This window comes from Anser anser (genome assembly GCF_964211835.1).
Source record: "Anser anser genome assembly, chromosome: 23".
NCBI classification, from domain to species: Eukaryota; Metazoa; Chordata; class Aves; order Anseriformes; family Anatidae; genus Anser; species Anser anser.
This window is the reverse complement of record NC_139744.1, coordinates 2,582,633-2,602,051: the sequence shown is the minus strand read 5'-3', so window position 1 is coordinate 2,602,051 and position 19,419 is coordinate 2,582,633. Positions and strand designations below refer to the sequence as shown.

The window sequence follows — 19,419 nt, the reverse complement described above, 5'->3', positions numbered from 1 at the left end:
GGGCTTGCAGGAGGATCCTCACGCCACTGGCTGTCTCCAGGGGCTGTAGGAGAAGGGGACAAGAGGGGGGATTGCTCTGCACACCCCCAGGGAGAGGAACCTGCTGCTTCCCCGGCCTCTGCTGGTGCATGGCAAGGTGCTGGAGCAGCCCCAGCGAAGGGAGCGGTGGCGCGGCGCTGGGAGGATTCCCTCAGCCTGCTGTCACTGCCGAGCGAAGTGACACCCGCCCAGCGTCGCTCAGCGCTCCGCAATTGCCTCCATTGTCTCCGTGATCAAAACAGCAGCGCGGGAGCGGCGCCGGTGAGTGGCAGCTTCGTCTGGGGGCTCGTGGCGGATCTGCTCCACCTGCCGCGCTGCCTGTCGCATCTCCGTGTCACCGCCCGCCACATCTCCGTGTCACTCCGCATCACCGCCTGCCGTGGTGCACCCGCCACCGATGATGAAGCCAGGGGATCTCCTCCGTGGCTGCTGCTTTGTGCGTCCCAACCCACGGTGGGCACCGGTGAGCAGAAGGCAGAGCAGAGGCAGGAGGAGCCTCTGGAGGGCCCTACGCACCCCGAGAAATGCGCGCAGGGTCAACACGTGCCGTAGCTCCGGTGTGCCAAAGCGTTGGGCCTTCAGGCATCCCTCCGGACCCCAGTGCCCTTTTGGGTCTGGCTGCAGCCCCCAGCCCCATTTCCAGCTCTGCTCTGAGCCCTTCACCTACGGCTGGGTTTGGAGCTGACCCATGCTGGGAGAGGAATGGTTTTGGGGGATCTGCCCCCACTGGGGGCCTTTCTGGTGCCAAGACCACGGCTGTGGGGAGCCCTACGCGCTAGCATCCCTCTGCCAGGCTGCCTTATCTCCTGCCCGCTGTGGTTCCTGTGTCCTTGAGAGCAAAGGAGAGGGATTGTTAGAGCCCTGTGTGAAAAGAAAGGGAGGTGGAACAAAGAGGCAGGCGGGCGGGCTCAGGCTGCAGGGGCATCCTGATCCTCCCTGGCTGCCAGGGGCTGGGGGAGGCGGCAGGGGGCTGTTGGAAAGCTCAGGGTGAGGCACAGGGCTGCTGAAACCCTCAGCACTCGGGAGGGAGGTGATGGGAGCAGCTTCCCAGGTGCCCAGTGCCTGTCTCCGGCTGTAAATCCCAAACCGACGCCGTTCGGAAGGGCCTGCGTGTGGAGAGCTTGCTGGAAAATGGGGTGGAGGAGGAGGGAGCACCAATTCCACCGGGAAAACTTGTAGGTTTTCTGGTTAATGCATCCCCTCGGCAGCCCACGCAAGCGTCCCGTCCCACAGCTCTGCAAGATTTGAGCTCTGCAGCTGCAGTCGCAGGCCAGCTCCTGCACGCAGAGCACCCAGAGCTGTGCCCCCCACGCCTGCAGCTTGCATGCAGGGGGAAGGCTGCCGCAGCAGAACACAAACTTTACCGAATGAAGTAAGATTTGCAGGGAAAATGTGACTGAACCGAGCTGATAAGGAAAGATTGGCCTGGGAGCACAAAAGAGACAAAGGCAACGAGAGCAGCCTTCCCGAGCAGACTTGCCCATCTGCAAAAAATCTCTTTGTCTGCTTTACAGCTGCGTGCAGCTGGAGCAGCTGAGCAGGAGGGGAACCTGATTCCCAAATCCCACTGACTTCATCCAGCACTGGGCTTTTGGGGGTCATCCCCTCATCTCACGTGCCTCCGAAGGGCCTGGCAGGGACTCCCTCCTGGCCAGCTGGTCTCATCCTGACAACAGCGAAAATAAATCACCGAGAGGAGAAAGGCTGGGAAAGCTCCCAGTGGGAGACAGGATTGGGCTTTGGCCGCTTCTTCCTAACTTTGGGCCTGAGAGATGCCCAGACATCATGAATTCGGTCACATCTGCATTTCTCCGAGCCAAGACACGGCGCATAAAAGAGTAAAGTAACTTCCCGAGCTGCCCTGAGCTCTTGTCATGCGACGGGACGTGAGCCTCTTCCTCGCTCTCACTGCGGCCGCCCAAATACCCGTAAATATGCCACACGGCAGGGCCAGATGATTTGCAGCCTGCTCCAGGCCTCTGGCTCCTTTCCTGCCTTTGTGCTCGGCTTCCTGAGCAGCCCCGTCCCAGGTCCCAGCCGCCCCCCAGCCCCGCGCGGCCCCGCGGCCACCCAGCGCTGCGGGACGGGGCCACGGCCACGCAGAACCGCCGCTGGCCTCTGTCCTCAGCCGCCGAAGAGCGGGATTATTGTCGCAAACAAAGCCCCTGGAAGCACCGGGGTTTGCTCATCCGCCGCCAGGCCAAAGCCTTCCATCAAATCTGTCAGCGGTGCTGGGAGCGCCCTGCCCAAAGCAGGCGGTGCGCCCAAACTGCCTTGGCTGGGGAAATTCTGGAGCAGCCCAGAAACCTCCCACGTGCGTGTTTCGGTCCCCCGCGAGATGGTCTTTGTTTTCTTTTTGGGGGTGGATGTTCCTCTTTGTGCAGGCTCAAAGCATCACCCCGGAGGGGTGACGGGTCGGGGGGACGAGGACGTGCTCGCCTGGCACATCCGACCGGGTCCGGCCACGCGCTGCACACGCGGCCCTGCACTGCAGCAGCCACCGATGGCAACCCCAGGAGCTGGGCACGCACCAGCAGCCGATGGCAACCCCAGGAGCTGGACACGCACACCCAGGCAGCGAATTCATGCAGAGGGCGGCTGCCTGCTGGCAGCTGCTCCACGAGCAGGAGGAGAGGCAGGAGCCATGGATCCAGCTTCGCTCCCGGCCTCATTTATCCGCCTGGAGTCGCAGGACTGGGGCTGCACTCCTTCTCCTCCTCCTCCTTCTCCTCCTCCCTTCTCCTCCTCCTCCTCGTCCGGGAGCCAGCCCGTGCCTCGTCTCCGACACCCGCAGCCATTTCAGGGCCGCGAGCAGGGAGCTGGTTACGAAACCTCCCTGGAAGTGACCTCAGTCAGTTTATCCACAATAAATCGCACGAGTAGCTCGGCGAGGCGGCACCCCGGCAGAACAGCCATTTCGAGCGGGGCTCCAGCAAAAGCCGCAGTTTCTTTGCTTGAAAACAATCGTTTAGCAGAAAAGGGGGGGGGGGTGGTTTGGGGAGGAGGAGGAAGGAGGCAGGCAGGGAGCTGAGCCGTGGCTTTTTGCAGAGCTGCAGCCCCGCTGCTGCAGCCCCAGCCCCAGCCCCAGGGCGCTTTGGGGCTTTAAGGCCCGAACCGCAGCCGCTGCACGGCCGCAACCGGGGCTTTGCCACCGGGGACCCTGCCCCGGGAGGGACCGGAGCGGCCCCCGGGACCGGCTGAGGGGCGGGGGGGGGGAACCGGGGCTGCGGCAAAGGGCGGGGGGGGCGGCACCGGGCTGCGGGGGGGCTGCAGGGACCGGGACCGGGGCCTCGGGGGGGTAAAGGGGGGCTGCAGGGAGCGGGACCGAGACCTCGGGGGTTGAAGGGGGGCTGCCGGGACCGGCACCGGGACTGCGGGGGGGGTGAAGGGGGGCTGCAGGGGCGGGCACCGGGACTGCGGGGGGGTGAAGGGGGGCTACCGGGACCGGCCCCGGGACCTCGGGGGGGTGAAGGGGGGCCGCCAGAACCCGCACCGGGACCGCGGACAGCGCCTCCCCTCCGGCCCCGGCCCGGTTGAACGGGGCCCCTCCGCTCCTCCCCCGCCCCCGGCCCGCCCCCCCGGGCCGCGCCCCGTTCTCCGGCTTTTCCCCGCCCGCCGCCGCCGCCGCCGCCGCTGCCGCCGCCGCCCCGGTTCCGCAGCTCGGCTCCGCTCCTCTCCGCCATGTCCACCGAGCCGGCCCCGGCCGCCGCAGCCCCCCCGGAGCAAGCCCCCGAGCCTCCGGTGGCGACACCGGCGGCGACGACGACGACGACGACGGCGACAACGACAACGAGCGGCGGCAGCGGGGAGCCCCCGGAGCACCGGGCGCTGGTGCTGACGGGTTTCGGTGGCTACGAGAAGGTGAAGGTGCAGGCACGGCGGGGCGGCGGCCCCCGGCCCGGGGAGGTGTCGGTGCGTGTCCGTGCCTGCGGCCTCAATTTCGCCGACCTGCTGGCCCGCCAGGGGCTCTACGACCGCCTGCCGCCGCCGCCCGTCTGCCCCGGGATGGAGTGCGCCGGTACCGTCTGCGCCCTGGGGGATGGAGTCAGCGAGCGCCAGGTGGGGAGGGGGCCCGGCTCCGGTCCTTCCCTTCCCTTCGGTCCCCCCGGGTTGTGTGCGAGGCCCGGGAAGGGGCCCGGAGCTGCGGCACCGGTGGTGGGGCTGCGGTGGGGAGGGGGGGTCGGAGGGGGGGTCTCCCATCGTCTCCTGTCTCCATTCATCGCCTCCTGTCTCCCATCATCTCGTCTCCCCTCTCCCATCGTCTCCCATCATCTGCCATCATCATCTCCCGTCTCCCATCATCTCATCTCCCGTCTCCCATCATCTCCCATCATCGTCTCCCGTCTCCCCTCATCATCTCCCGTCTCCCATCATCTCCCATCTCCCGGTGCCACAGCCGGGATTTGTGCCCTGGGTGCCCACGAGAAGCATCCCAGCCTTCACCGAGGGGCTCCGGTTTGGGTTTGCCGGGCTCCGGCTGCTCGCAGCGCAGAAATCCTGCCCCGAAACCCTGCCCCAGTATTTGGGGTGGTGAGAGCATCGCTGCCGGTCTGCCCTCGCGGGGCCTTGAGGCCCCTGGGAGGCGATCCTGTGCCGAAGGGGCTGAGCTCTGCACGAATAACGTCTTCTTGACGCTGAGTAGCACAAAGGGCTGAAGCATGACCGTGCTATTTCTGCACGCCTTTGCTTCCTTTCGGACTACATGGACATACAAGGAAATGGCTCCAGCTTCTGACTAGGTGTCCAGCGTGCCCTGAGGGTGCTGAGTTCGTGGTGCTAGCAGCTGGCTGCCCACGGTGCTGGGGTTTGTGGCCGGTGAGCCTCCGGCTGCTGCCTTTCTAGAAAGTCCCAGGGCAGAGCAGCTCGCCCCGGGGGTCTCAGAGCCTTGGGTCTCAGGGCTAGTGCAGTTACACCCCATCGAGATCCCTCTTGGATGCACAATTAGCAAAACAAAGTGCCTCAAAATCCCTTGTTTGTCAGGGACGATCCCCTCCTCTCCGGGAAAACATCTCGGTTTATTGCAGCGTGAATGCCAAACCCACACAACGAGGAGCCTTTCTGCTCGCTCCGTGGCTCTGCCTCTTGTCTGCTCGCCGATGCGGCTCCCTGGGTCTTTGCCGGTCTCCTTCCCACTGCACACTGAGCAGATGCTTCTTGCCCGGTGGGATAAGAGCAGCTTTTGGGGAAGCTTAGGCTTGACCTTTACCTAAGGCTGGACATATTTATTTTTTTTTTCCAGGGTAGATCCCGTTGTTGAAGCATTGCCCCAAGCATCATGCCTGTTGGCAGGCAGATCCTGCTGTGGGGTAGCAGAAATGGTCACAACAGTCAATACTCGGCTTGGTCCTGCTGTAGCAAGAACAAAAGTAGGATGATTTCTGCTTGTTTTAAGCTCGTTTCACACCTCCTTGCTGTCTGTTCGGTTTTAGGTTGGCGATAAGGTGATGGTCCTGGCCAGGTCCGGGCTCTGGCAAGAAGTCGTGAACGTGCCGGCCGGGCAGACGTTCCCGATGCCCGAGGGAATGAGCTTCGAGGAGGCGGCTGCTCTCCTCGTCAACTACATCACTGCCTACATGATCCTGTTCGACTTTGGGAACCTGAGACCCAACCAGAGTGTCCTCATCCACATGGCTGCAGGTCAGTTATCCTCGCCAGCCCATGCTGAGGCTCCTGGCTTCAGCGTGCGGCTTCTTCACGGGGGCATGGGTGAAGCAGCAGAGAGCGGTGCTGGACCAGCAAAGCGTCACCTGCAGTCCCATTTCCCAGTAGCCTGGGTCAATCCTCACCAGCACACACCACAAGCCTTCCTCCCATCCAGGCAGAGCCTTCCTCCTGTCCAGGCAAAGCCTTCCTCCCATGTTTGCTTCTGAGTCTTTCTCTTTGCTGGTTTTCAGGTGGCGTGGGAACTGCTGCCATCCAGCTGTGCAAGACGGTAGAAAACGTCACCATTTTCGGCACAGCATCCGCTTCCAAGCACGACACGCTCAAGGAGAGCGGGGTCGCCCACCCCATTGACTACAGGACGATGGATTATGCAGAGGAGGTCCGGAAAATCTCTCCCAAAGGTACCGTGTGGTGGAGGACTTCTCCAACAGCCCCGCGCTCCTTTCAGGCACAAAGACCTCCAGCTGCTCTCTGTTCCCTCTAGGTGTGGACATTGTCCTGGACCCCCTGGGCGGATCCGACACATCCAAAGCATTTCACCTGTTGAAGCCAATGGGCAAACTCATCACTTACGGTGAGTGTGAGCAGCGTGTCCCAGCCCCAGCTCTGGTGCGGGTGGGTGCGCGTCTGCTCTGCTCCGTTCCTGGGCGTGGGGCCACGAGGGAGCAGCACGGGTGCTGCCAGCTGCCTCTGTCGTAGTTCTGTGGTTTTCACAAAGGTTTTTAGGATGTTTCGCCTGGGTGAGGCACTGACCCGTGTCCCGAGGGCTGCGGACACAGGCTCCAGCTCTCTTCCCTTCCATGGTGAGATCCCTCCTCGAGTATGAGCCAGTGCCTGCAGGGGAAGCTGGAATGTCCCCACGGAGGAACCCTGGCACAGCTGCTTTGTCCAGGCTGATTAATGCTCAGCATTAATAGAGCCTTGCTTTTTTTTTCTTTTTTTTTTTTTTTTGTCTTCTAGAGGATGTGTGGGTGATGAGGTTTGAGGCTACTGAATACTTATCCCTCCATTCCCCAGCCCTGAAACACTGCGATTTTGTCCCTGGAGACAAAGCCCTCACACAGCCCCCAGTGGGATTCCAGACACTTGCGGCAGTGTGCTGCCTCTGTCCCGGCCCTTGCAGCGTGTGGCTTCCCTGGGGGAGCCTGGCTGTAGGAGAGGGGGAATGCTGTCCCACCAGCCTGCCTGGGACTTGTAACCCCCTCTTGCCTCTGCCAGGGCTCCAGCCTAGCTGCACTGCTGCTGCCCTCCTAAGATTTATGGTCAGAATTTTTGGGTAGACCTGCGTGGTGCCAGGAGTTGGACTCGATGATCCTTACGGGTCCCTTCCAACTCGGGGTATTCTATGATTCTATGACTTCTAGGATTTTGCAATATATGGGTGCTGATGCTCCAGATCTTGCACATCCTGAGCCCAAAGCGGGGACCTGCTTTCACTGAAATTATTGGGCAGCTCCTGATGTGATCCAGTTCCCAGCACTGCCCCCAGCACCATATCCTGTGCTCCCCTGGCTATTGCCTGAGCTGCCTCTCGCGTTGCGTTGACTCCAGTTCATCCGTGGCTTGTCTTCTCTTTAGGGGTAGCAAACCTGCTCACTGGGCAGAAGAAGAACCTCATGGCCATGGCCAAAACCTGGTGGAACCAATTCAGCATCAACGCCCTGCAGCTCCTACACCAAAACAAGGCTGTGTGCGGCTACCACCTCGGCTACATGGATGAAGAATACGAGCTCATCGGAGGAGTGGTAGCCAAGCTGATTAGCCTGTACAATCAAGGCAAGATCAAGCCCAAAATAGACTCTGTATGGCCCTTTGATCAGGTGAGTCGGAGCTAATATACGGACTGACAAAAAGCCCGGGGTGGTTGCTTTCTGCACAGGGCGCTCTGCTTGAGGCTGAGCACCTTTTCCGTGGGGGCTGAGCGGTTCCAACAGCCATCTGTCCTCAGATGTTCAGTGCCCTTTTAAGACCTTAAAGTGGCTGGGCTCTTCTGCTCCAGTGCGCGGAGCTGGGCAATGCCAGACAGCGTCCCCGCGGACCAGGGCAGGTGCTCAGCTGCACTCTGCGGGCAGCAGCAGCCGTGGAGGGACGGGGTTGTGCACCGGGCTGCAAGCCACCCCGAGTCTGCCCCCTGTAATTACGCCGACAGCTGGGGAGGTTGCTGCTGCCCCTCTGCAAGTGGAGGAGAGCCCTGGCAATAAAGTACAATGGCTTTTTTTTTCAGCTGCAAGGGGGCTGTGGGGGCGCAGGAGGCGCATGGCTGCTCCACGTGGGGGCTGCGGGTCTCACGGGGCTCCCCTCGTTTGCAGGTGGCAGATGCCATGAGGCAGATGCAAGAGAAGAAGAATGTTGGAAAGGTCATCCTGGTTCCCGAAGCACCCAAGGAAGAATCCAAAAAAGAGGAGAACTAAGGAGGAGAGAGATGTGTGCAGATTGTGAATTCATGGTTTAACTCCCTGCTCTCTTTGGGACCTGGAAATGGACAGATCAGTAGCTTCCTTCTTCACCAGTACAAGAACATTGTGCTTAACGTTCAGATGAGGTTTGCTTGCTCTCGTTGTGACTGACCCTTTACCAGATATGCCTCCTGCCCTAGCTCTCTGTTTTGAAGCCTGATTATTTCATACGTTTCTCTAATCACTTGTTTCCATGCTGAAATCCCAAACTAATCCTATTTTTTCCCCTGGCAGCACAGTCAAAGCTTCCGGGCAGTTGGTGATTAGCAGCTGCATAGGCTGTCACTGTGAAGATGCAAAATGCTATAGCAACTGCCAAGCAGCTCCACAAAAACCCAGCCCGCGTTGAAGCATTTGCACTGTCACCTTTGAGAAGCATTTCAGTAGGAGAATGGGCAGACTGAGGATGTTTCTTAAACAGCCACAGGAAAAGCGTGGCTGCCCTAGTTTAATTCTAGCTCTGGCTACTCCTCTGTTCACACTAACCCTGCTTTCTCCCCTCTGCTGGCCTCTAACACCAGTCAGATAGTAGCAGTTGCCTTTGCCTTGTAAATAACTCTGGCGTTTTGGAGTCTATAGCATATTGCACTTAATTTGCAGTCACTTCTTTGTGCAGGCAACAAATAATCCGACGGGCTGGGCTGGTCTCTGAATACAGAGGAGAAGTTTCAGTTGGGTAACTTGATCTTGTCCATTTTCTGCTTCCAAACTGTACAGGGAGATCTAAACTGTGTCTGATTTTTTTAGAGACCATAAGGACTCAACTGTGTCTCAAATGACTGGAACAATTGATGTTGGCTCTGTGCTTTATTAATGTTGGGCTCCAAGTTGGTATTGTTAAGGCTAAACTTCACCCTCGTGTTTTGTATTTCCAAGGGCTGCAGTGTTGAATCAGACTTCAGCAAGATGGGAACAAATAAGCCCCTGTTAATGCTTGCTTTGTGCCGTGCCCTGTGCGCTGGGGAGAGCTGCAGTTTGGGAAGTAACTTGCGAGAACCAAGGCTGCTGCACAGGGCTCGGCGCTGGCTCCTCGTGTGCCACATCACCCCAGGAAGCTGTCAGTGAGTTACAAGCGTAGGTGGCAAAGTGTCCGGCTCTGTCAAGCCTCTTGGCTTGGGCATCTGGAACAGTTTAAATCACGCTTTCCCTTCTCTTCTAGTGAGCTCTTAAGACATCCTCTAACCACCTCTCACCTCGTGGGTCGGTGCTGCAGTAGGGTTTGACTCCTCTTCCCCTGGAGCTGCAAGTCTCGGGACCCTTCCAGCACTGAGGCTTTAGGAACTGCCTGGGCTTTCCTCCCAGACCAGCTCTCAGCTTCTCTTCCTCTTTTCTTTCTTCGTTGTGTTTGGAAATGGAGCTGTGCAGACACCCAAGCCTAGTTCTGCGAGCACTCCGTGTCCTGGGTGGTGCCCCCGCTTCCTGCCCTGCCCAGCCCCGAGTGACCGTGGTGCTGCTTGTGCTTGCTTCAGCAGCCAGAGGCTTTGCCATGGGTTGTATTGTAGGTCCTGCAGGGCTTTAGGCTCCCTTTGGGATTTTAAAAGGTAAGCCTGAGGGCACCGAGGAGAGCTGCCTGTTGTCGGCGAGCTCAGGCTCCAAGAGCAGAGGCTGGCTGCTCCGTGTCCCGCTTATCCCGACTCCGGAGAAGGAAGGAGCTGCACGGGCAAAGGGACCCACTTGGGAAGCCCCTCGGCTGCTGGAGAGCAAACACTGGCAGGGAGCGAGGGGTCCTGGGCAGGTTCAGTGTAGGGCTTCTTCCTCTGCCTGCTCTTCCTCCCCTCCAGTGCTCCTCGCTGTCTGTGCAGCTTGTTTTCAGGTGCTTGGGCTCCGTCCCTTGGTCCGGTGCGTATTAAAAATGCGTAGGCAGAGACCGCAGGGGACTTGTTTTGGCTAGCTTTAAGACAACCCCGTTCCCTATGGCCTTGGGGAAGGGCTGGAGCCCAGGCACAGGCGCTTGTTCCACCTCTTGCAGGTGATAAGCGAACTCCACAGGCATGGTGGCATGAAATTCAGAAGCACAACTTGTAACCTTTCTGAATCCAAAATCTTGCTGCTTCTCCTTTCAACCTGCCCCTCTCATGCTAATTTAGATCCGATCCGACAGTGTCTAATGCTGCTTTACCAGGTCTGCCAACACAACGGCTGGCTAAATTGCTGCAGTGGGAAGTCTGGACCTGTTCCTCCGTGAAACCTGACTTCACCTTGGTGAGAGCAGCGTGTTCGAAGGGCACACAACGCTGCAAATCTGCAGGTCCTGCGCGGTTGTAAAGGGGAAAGCTGTCAAAGTGTGGCTTACTGTAACGTCCTCTCCTTGCTTTACTTTCAGCCAAGAGCGTGCTCAGTGCCTTACTTGGATGGCCTTGGATTAAGGCAACACAGCAAGGGTTTCACGGTCCGCTCCCTCTCGATAGAATGTGGAGGAGGCGAGTGGGAGTTTTGCAGCTTGCTGTAGGGCTGCTCTGCCTCGCTGCCTTGTGATACACCACGGAGCAGAATCTCGGTGCCTTCTTCTGCATGCCCGTAGGGACTGGGAAGTCACCGGAGCCTTTTCTCTTCTGGCCTTTCAAAGTATTGCCAAAAAAAAAAAAAACCCACACCCTGATTCTGATCCTCGCTAGCTCTGTTTCGTGAACACCAGTGTTGTAGCGTGACTTAGTGTGAACGCGACGCTCCCTTTGCCCGTCTCACGGGCTGTGCAGGGCTCTCCTGGACGCCTGTGCTCCTGCAGCCAAAATTGCTGCTCTAAAGCAGCCTTAGAGGTCTCCCCCGGGGTGGCCGTTTGGCTCAGAGCCGGGTCCTGGAGTGAGGCTTTATCAGCTGGCACTGCCTTGGCCTCCTGCAAACAATCAGGGCTCCTCGTGCTCATGAGGGAGCTGCTAATGTATTTTCTACCTGCGAATTCCTGAAGCTCTTATCAGGGTGTGAGCGCTAAGCAATTGCTATGGCCTTCTGGTAGAGTTTAGCACCGTTTTGTGTCCCTCAGTAGCAACAATGTTTTCTACAGAAAGACCAAGATTAAATGTAACCTTGCTCTTCACTGCCTCACTGATTAATGCTCTGTTTTTTTTGTTCGTTTGTTTTTCAGTAGTAGTCTTTATTTTTACTTTTTTTTTTTTTAATGGATAAGCATTTTATGGGCCAATAACCTGTGTAAAACAACTTCAAGTGTCTTAATGCATTAAAGTTAACCAGCAGGTTTGTATACTAAGGACCAAAGCAAAACAAAACAAACAAAAACCCAGGCTGAAAAATCGTTCCACTGAATGTCGCTTAACTGTTTAGGGCAAAAAAAAAAAAAAAAGAAGTCATACTATCAAGGAAATTGGAGTTTACTGTGCTTAGATTGTGTGTGCTGTTCCTGCAATCAGAAGTGCAATTCCGTGTTTATTTACTGCTTGTCTGACCCAAAGGTTGTGCCATGAGGAGAGGAGTCCAGGCAAAAAAATGTGAGTAATGAGGACTTAAGTGTAGGACAGGCTCCCCTGGCCCTGGCAGGGATGCCTGTCCACGTGCCACTCCAATGTCCTTGCTGTAGTCGCCTTCCCAGACTGATACTTTTGGTCTTGGGGGGGAAAAAAATGCAACTCCTTTGCTATCACCAGGCAGCTTCTGTCACATTTCTGACTTTCAGTTTCTCTCAAGCTCTTGTTGCATGTGAAGGGTGGAAGAAGGAGAGCAGCCTCAGCTTGCACGGAGGAGCGTGACCCCTGCTAAATGCTTTGGGGGGAGGGGGTGAGGAGCTTAGCGGTATATTTCATTTTGGCCACCTGTATTAAACTAAAAGTGAGTGACTAGTGGCAAGAAAGAGGCAGTGTGAGCCTCAGGCTTTAATCAGTGCAGGATGCTGGCCACTCTCAGCTGCTATCATAGGTGTAAAACCACTGTTGCCTAATGAAGTCTCTGGTGTGTGAAGCCCTGGTGATGGCAAAGCGTGGCTGGCAAGTAGTACATGAGCGTGATGTGAAACGCATTAGACTCTGAGCCTCTTACAACATATGGTCTGGTCTGTACTGTCTGAGTTGTGTTGACTTGCAGATATGTGATATGAGTGATGCTCACCCTACAGACACTTGGAAAAATCTTTGTTTAAAAAAATATATTCCGCTTTGTGCGTGTAACCAAGTTGGACAGAAAGCAAGTGTGCCAATGCTGTTTACATGACTATAATGTGTAATGCTCCTCTGTCTAATGTTACCATATGCCTTATGTGTTTCAAATGTTAATTAAAAGCATAACAAAACTCTCAGTGGCATGCTGCTCAGTCTTCTGCCAGAACGATCCCTCTGTCCTCAGCTCAGCCTCTGGAGCCCTCGCATTACTCCTGCGTGCACTGAGTGGGTGGGTGCATTCAGCGTACAGATCCCAACAGCTCTTCCAGGGTGAGAGGCTGCCTCTGCTCTCAAGGACAACTGTTAATCACGGCCTCAAGTGTTGCATCACTCCTGTAACACCCTGTTCTGGAGGGCAGCTATGGTGTTTGCCTTTGCAAAGTCCCTAGCTGATCTCTGCACTTTAGTCTGCGTCGGGGCGTCTCTGGAACCAGCTGAGATTAAAATGGGCTCTCAGGGTGACAGTAAGACAAGGTGTGAACAACCACTACTGAAAATGTGGGAATAAATCTTGTTTATTTGTGTTTCTCCACCTGGAGGCTGTCCATGCCTGTATATTCTCAGGGGAAGCAGCTGTCCGAGGAGCTGAAACCCTTTAGTACCCCATCCAAGAGAGCATAAGGCTTCCTGCTGTCCCCAGAGCAGGTGCTGGGGAGGGGCTGTAGCTCAGAGCTGTCTGCTCGAGGGCTGAAATGTCTACATTAACATCCGAAATTAACGATAGCGCAGCTCTGGCACAGGCTCAGGAGGTGGCTGACCTGGAGCCTGCCTGCAGTGGCAAGAGGGGGAACAGACCCACAGAAGGTGGGGCTGGACTACAAGCAGGCGCCTGCCCAGGCTTGGTTTATTGGCACCCTGTCAAAAGCTGCGCTGGGGCTCAGCCTGGATCTGGTGTTGGAACAAGCTGGTAGTTAACTGGCTGGTGCAGATAAGCAGCCAGCAGGAGCTGGAGTTTTGGGGAAGCTCAGGCTCTGGGGGATGGAAGGGCTGCTGTCACTAACGTGCAGGTTTCTGGCTGCCTCCGGGGATGCAATGAGCTCCTTGGACAAGCACCTGCTTTTTCCTGAGCCGTGTTGAGCTGCAGTTTTTGTCAACTGGGACGGAAGGTGAAGCGAAGACACGGGATGCAGCCGCTCAGGCGGGGAGTCTCAGTCGATGCCCAATTTCTTCAAAACTGTGCAAACCTTGTGGAGATACTGGGCATCTGGATAGCTGTTCCTGCGGGGCAGAGAGGGAAGTGGTGTAAATCCTGCTGATGGTGCTAAAACCGCCGAGGGCAGCAGCAGTTTATTTTTGCCCCATCCTCTCAACAGGGGGGTGAGGGTGGAAATCCTGCTCCCTGGGAGCTGCAAGGAGCTGCCCGTTGCTGCTGCCTGCAGTCACGGCTCGCGCGCAGAGCTGGCCGCAGAGAGCTGCCAGGGCAAAAGCCAAGAAAGTCCTAAGTGAACCAGAAATCTTGGCCATGGGGGGTTTACGGGTGTGGGGTGGGTAAGGGCTATGTCCCAGCTGGAGGGTGCCAGGGCTGGTCTGCCACACCTGTGAGAGGGAGGCACCAACTCTGGCGCTGTGGGAGCCTGGAGGAGCACCCAGTTCCAAGGGTTGGTCAGCTGGGGCCCATGTTTCTCCTTCTCTGCTTGCTAAGGAAAACCTGGGGGCTTGGGATGACCGTGGTCATACCTGGCTTTGCCTCCGTGCCAGGAGGTTTTGTGAGGGATAAGGCCCCATGTCACTCTGTCTTCTCCGTTGTAGGACTTTATCTGGAACGTCAGCCCTTGCTCAAATGCTTTCTTCAGCAGCACTGCTGTCTTCTGCCCTTCCCTGTTGTCGGGAAGGAAGGCGAAGAAACATCCCCCTTTGTAAGGCTGTCCTGGATGGGGGTGACCAACCTTAGAACAAGAAGGAAATATTGTAAACAACCACCTGAACGCTGAACCTCAGGTCTGGCTTCTGAGATTCTGGCCAGCTTGAAAACACACTCCCCAGAGCTCACACGCTCTTCCAAAGCAGCAAGCAGCTCCCAAACCTCGCGTGGTATTTTGCCTTTCTTGGGGCAATACCTCTGCTGCTTTGCACGTGGGGCATGGAGACGGAGCTGCCCCCCTCCTCCTCCTCCTCGCACCCCCCCAGCCATGCTCACAGCACTCAGTGCACGGCCTGCAGCAGGCCGGGCAGGCCCTTGTGGTGGGCTACCTACCCCTTGCACGCCGTCGGGGATGGTGTAGGTAAGCTGGAGCGTCAGGTCCCGGTAGTAGCCAGGCAAGCTCTGAGACAAGGAGGAGATCTTGAATGTCCCTGGGACTTTGCAGCTCCGGGGAACCGAGGAGGAGCCACAGCAAGCTGGCTGCTCTGCTGCAAAACACGTCCTGCACAAGGTGTGACCACAGGGGGCCTGGCAGGTCACACGTGAGTCCTGGCAAGCATCGCACCAGCCCAGGGGGGTCTTGCTGCTTTCTTGGCCAGGGCTGGGGCCTCTTTTCTGCAGTGTTGAGGGCTCAGGCTCCTCCTGCGTGCTGTTCCTGCTCGAACTGCTCCTTTCCTGGCCCCTTGAGTCCGCCGTGGGTGACTGTTTGGCCGCAGCCTGGGGCGGTTCAGGAGCCGCAGCCCCATAGGGCCAGGCGGGCAGGGAGCGAGGTGCACCTTCAGCTGTGGGAACTGGTGACCGCGGCTGTCCCCCGGCGTCACCGGGACCTCCTCTGCTCCTGTCTCTCGCAAACTGGAATTTGTCTGGCAAGACCTGCTTTAGCCGCGCCATGTCAGGTTCCCCCGGTGACAGTTTGGCCTTCGGCTGTTCCTGGGGCTCCCTCGGAGCACCAGGACTTGGGTTGTCCGCTACAGGAGGGCTGAGAAGGCCGCTTCCTCCTTGCACAGCCCCAGGATCAACGTGGTCATTGGCCTCCTCCTGTCCCACTGCTTGCGGGAACCTCCAAGGACTCGGGGACCTCTTTTCCTCAGCCTCTGGCAGCTTGAAAGCCCTGACCACCTCCGAGTGCTCTCCTTTATCTCTAATGTCCAGGTGCTGCAGGCCCATCTGCAGGGACTCCAGGCTGTTGGGAAGGGCTGCCCCCAGCACGGCGTCCTGGCTTCTGCTCGGCTGGACAGCACTTTGGTGCCCCGGGCTCGAAGCTCTCTCTGCTCCCGGAGACAAGGATGAAGACTTCAGAGCACGGAGCCTCCTGGAAGAAAACACCTGGAAGGCCTCAGTCACTCCTGGCAGCATCTCCTTGGGGCAGGCGAGACAGAGCTTGTACTTGTCTTTGTTGAGCCCAACCTGCAGGGAACTTCCCCGCAAGAGGCTGCACAGCTCACTCAGGGCATCGTCATCCGGCCCTTCGACAGCAAGCTCTGAGTAGCTCATGCTCTGACACACGAGGTCAGGACACCTCTGCACGAGAGTTTCCACCTTCCATTTCACCTGGAGAAGCTTGGTCCTGTCCTCTGCCTGCAACGTCAGCACCGTGCAGTCCCCGGTGGAGCGTTCTGAGATCTGCACACCTGCACTCCTGCACAATTCCTCGATGGCAGAGCGGTAAACGTCCTTCAGGTAAGACCACTGCAGAGAGTCCAGGCTCATTTCTTCACTCACCCTATTGCCTCCACTGCCTGCCCTGACAGTGTCTTGGGGCTTGTTGCTTTCCTTTGACTTTGGCAGCGAGAAGCTGTTGGAGCGTCGCAGCACAGGTCTGGATTCAGAGGGTTTGGAGTCGAAAGCAGAAGGGTTCCTTGTCGTGTCAAAGAGGCTCAGAGACCGAAAGGTACTAGAGGTGTCAGCAAGGGAATAGTGCTTGGTGGGATCTGAGCCTTTGGAGTCCCCGGGGTGCTGCAAAGCGCTGTTTTCTTTGCCCACAAAGGCAGACAGACTCTTGTGTCTTGCAAGCCTGGCACCTCCTTTCACAGGGTCCTGTTCTTTGGGGTCATTCTGCTGAGACTCTGCTGCTGACCCCAAAACCTCATCCGGTGCAGAGACACGAGGCTGGTACTGCTGGGTTGGTGCTTTGGGGTCACCGGGACCCAGAGCGTGTGTCTCTGATGAGTTCTTCTCAGAAAGCTGCGCCTGCCCCACTGGAGGAGAGTCCCGGTTCGGCAAGAGGCCCTGGCCAGCCTGCGACTTGCCAGTTTTCAGAGCGCTGAAGTTGGCAGCTAGCTTGTGCTCAGCTTTCCCTTCTGGCCTGCCTGGGCTCAGCTTTGGAGACGAGGTGTCCACAGGAGCTTTGGGCTTGTGCACTGCAGCCTCTGTGGCACGGGAGATGGCTGGCCGGGAGAGCTTGGAGCTGCTGAGCATGACAACCGTCTGTGGGGTGCTTCTGGTGCTGAAATGCTGGATGTACTGCTTGGCCTGCGAGACATCGACAAGGCTTCCAATAAGGTAAAGCTGCTTCCCATCCTCGTGGCAGAGCAACTGGGGGTACAGCTCCTGCAGCTCACGTGTCAGAGCCCCAAGTGCCTGGCTGTCCATATCCAGTCCCCGCTTCGAGATCTTCTCCTTACACAGGCTCACTTCCAGTTGCTGGTAGAGCTGCTGCAGGGCCAGGCGGGCCTGTCGCAAGGCGTCCATGCCCCCAGACATCCCCGGGGACGGCTGGAGGTACAGTATGGTGATATCATCGCTGCTAATGTCCACCACGTCCACACAACACTGCCGCAGCATACCTTGGTACTCGGCAGCACAGAACCTCTGCATGTACAAATAAATGTCCGAGTCCATCGCGAGGGAAAAGTCCTCCAGCTGTTCCACAGCTTCCCCATCCACTGGGCCTCGAGGTGACAGGCCTCCAGCTGCCTCTTCACTCACAGGGTCCCAGCGTGACAGCTTTGTTGTCTTCAGTGCTGACTCGGTGGAGGGAGGCACTTGCTGGTGATCGTGCATTCTGGTGTCTTTGGGCACATGGCTGGATCCTGGAGGCAGGGTCGCTCCAGCTGCTTGGCTCTTGAGGTTCAGGCTGCCCAGCAGGTCTGTGCTGAAGGCCTGAACCTCAGTGAATGGTCCCTTGACTCTGCAATGCGTGTTCTTGTAGTCGAAGTCGAGCTGCACGCTGCTGTGGCCTTTCTGCAAGTTCTTCAGGAGGGTTTTGCCAGTGGGGAGCTTGCCGTAGTCAACCACCATGCAAGCGCATACAAAGATCTGCAGGTAGACAGCAAGGGAGTGAGAAAGCAAGGACCAAAAATAAGCCCCCTCCAAGGGGCGGGGGAAGGCAAATGCACCTGGCTCTTGCCACAGTCCCTGCATCTGCCACCTCTCTCTCTCAGCATCCTGCTTTCAGGCTCAGTGGGAGCACAACATAGGCAGAACCGAAGGCTTTGTGCAAACAAGGAATGCAAAGGGCAAAGCGCAGATACGCAGCCCCATTTCTACACACTGGCAACTCTGCAAACAGCCCAAGACCAAGAAATCCACTCTCCCTTCTGCACCTGAAATACCTTTTCCCCCTCGCTCTCCCAGTGCTCCAGCTGTAGAGCTGCTGACACCACAGGTTTGTGGAAAGGTCTCCAACGCCAGGCTAACTGCCATGCCCTCATTTTCATCACTCAGACGTGAAGATATCACATCGGGAGGAAGACACATGAAATTTCCAGTGCCTCCTAGACACCAGCATGTCTGTCTCCTAATCTGTCCTGAGAGGGAGAGGAAAAATACTTTGTGCGTGTCCAGCTAATGACACAGTGTCCAGCTAATGGTAGAGCCACAGCATTAACAGAATCCCCTGTGGGCCACCAGATGGGCTGGGGAAAAGCACCCCTCCCCTCCAGTCTAATTATTCTTCCTTGCTTTGACAGGCACAAATACCAAATGACCAAGTGCAAAGCCTGCTTGGCTGTCCCCGTGTTATCAGCGTGAAAAAAAGAAAGAATCCTCATTTGAATATGAATAAAAATGAAATCCAATTAAGATTAAAGGAGGGTGCAAGCTCTCCCTTCCAGGCACAGAAGCATGTCTGGGAGCCAGCTGGGGCTGTCGCAGAGCCCCTGCGGGCAGGAGCCGCCTGCCCCTCGCTACCTCGTCGGGGCTCAGCTCCACCACGTGCGCCGTCACTTCCAGGGGATATTTCTTGCCCCCGATCGACAGGACGTGATTCTTCGCCTTCAGGATCCTCTGGGCCACTGCGCGGGGAAAAAAAGAACAAGCATCGGTGTCGCTCTTGGCCTTGCGTCGGGCAGCGGAGGTCCCGTATGGCCGGGACAAGGCAAGGGGAGGCCGGGGCGAGGTGTTTGGGTGCGGGCAGAGCCCCGGACCCCCGGGACCCCCCTCCGTTACCTGCCGGCGCCTCGAAGGTGATGAGGGCGCACGCCCGCGCTCCCGGCAGCACCCGGACGTCGGCGATCTCCCCGCCGCCGTTGCGGGAGCGCAGGAAGTGGATGGTGAGCTTGTCGGCCACCCTGTCGGGGGGCAGGTCGGTGGGGATGCCCCGCACCTGCACCGTGTGGCCTGCCATGCCCGCGGCGAGACGGCACCGGGCACGGCCGGGCCGCGAGCGATGCCCGGGAGCCGCGGCCCCAGCAGCGGCCTACCCGGCGGGGACGGGACCGGGCCTGCCCGGGGCCTCTCCCCCGGGGCCTCTCCCCCGGGGCCTCCCCTCTCCCCCCGGGCCCGTTCCGCCGCTGCTCGAGGCCCCGGGGCCGGCCCCGCCCGCTCCCTCCCTCCCGACCCCCGCCGCCGCCGCCGGGCCCGGTGCAGCCTCCCCAGCGCCGCGCGGCCCCGCGGCCCGGCCCCGGTAACCTGCGGCCCGGCTCGGGCCCCTCGGCAGCCACCGGGAAACGAAAGCGAAAGCGGGGCCGCCCCGCCTCGGCCGGCACCGCCCCCGTGGACACCGAGCCCTGGGCCTGCACCGGGCGGCCTTGGCTCGGGGCTGCAGAACGGAACGGAACGGAACGGAACGGCCCCGGCCCACTGCCCCCGCGGCCCTTCCAACACCCCCATCCCCGTCCCTCTCCCCATCCCCACCCCGTCCCTGTCCCCATCCCCGTCCCTGTCCCCATCCCCATCCTCACCTCATCCCTCTCCTCATCCCCATCCCCATCCCCGTCCCTGTCCCCATCCCCATCCCCGTCCCCATCCTCACCTCGTCCCTCTCCTCATCCCCATCCCCATCCCCGTCCCTGTCCCCATCCCCATCCCCGTCCCCATCCTCACCTCGTCCCTCTCCTCATCCCCATCCCCG

The 19,419-nt window shown here is 58.5% G+C and overlaps 2 protein-coding genes across 3 annotated transcripts; one reads left to right on the top strand and one right to left on the bottom strand.

Annotated features, from left to right (window-relative positions):
- The first annotated feature begins 3,629 nt into the window (after positions 1–3,629).
- On the top strand, positions 3,630–12,396 carry VAT1 (vesicle amine transport 1). Its single transcript, XM_083809290.1, has 6 exons — positions 3,630–4,098; positions 5,469–5,676; positions 5,934–6,104; positions 6,188–6,277; positions 7,282–7,523; positions 8,013–12,396. Exons 1-6 carry the CDS (start codon positions 3,721–3,723, stop codon positions 8,112–8,114), a joined length of 1,191 nt encoding a protein of 396 aa, XP_083665416.1. The 5' UTR covers positions 3,630–3,720; the 3' UTR covers positions 8,115–12,396.
- Positions 11,250–19,120, bottom strand: LOC310885680 (uncharacterized protein). 2 transcript variants are annotated; one of them, XM_083809288.1, is made up of 5 exons: positions 18,516–19,120; positions 18,258–18,361; positions 14,460–17,384; positions 13,943–14,151; positions 11,250–13,483 (listed from the first exon to the last, which is right to left on the bottom strand). In XM_083809288.1, the coding sequence occupies exons 1-5, from the start codon at positions 18,691–18,693 to the stop codon at positions 13,414–13,416; spliced, it is 3,486 nt and encodes a 1,161-aa protein (XP_083665414.1). In that variant the 5' UTR covers positions 18,694–19,120; the 3' UTR covers positions 11,250–13,413. The 2 variants fall into 2 exon arrangements, with proteins under 2 accessions (XP_083665414.1, XP_083665415.1); XM_083809289.1 differs by lacking the exon at positions 18,516–19,120 and adding an exon at positions 17,681–17,875 and having other exon boundaries at positions 18,258–18,356.
- Positions 19,121–19,419: the final 299 nt, after the last annotated feature.

Bases quoted from the DNA above. Each gene is read 5' to 3' on its own strand.
- VAT1 (XM_083809290.1), top strand. From the start codon at position 3,721: ATGTCCACCGAGCCGGCCCCGGCCGCCGCAGCCCCCCCGGAGCAAGCC. The intron at 6,105-6,187 runs GTACCGTGTGGT...TGTTCCCTCTAG, and splicing joins CCGGAAAATCTCTCCCAAAG to GTGTGGACATTGTCCTGGAC. The intron at 6,278-7,281 runs GTGAGTGTGAGC...TCTTCTCTTTAG, and splicing joins GGGCAAACTCATCACTTACG to GGGTAGCAAACCTGCTCACT.
- LOC310885680 (XM_083809288.1), bottom strand. From the start codon at position 18,693: ATGGCAGGCCACACGGTGCAGGTGCGGGGCATCCCCACCGACCTGCCC. The intron at 17,385-18,257 runs GTAGCGAGGGGC...GTCTACCTGCAG, and splicing joins TGGAGCTGAGCCCCGACGAG to ATCTTTGTATGCGCTTGCAT. The intron at 14,152-14,459 runs GTAGGTAGCCCA...TCTTGTTCTAAG, and splicing joins TCCCCGACGGCGTGCAAGGG to GTTGGTCACCCCCATCCAGG.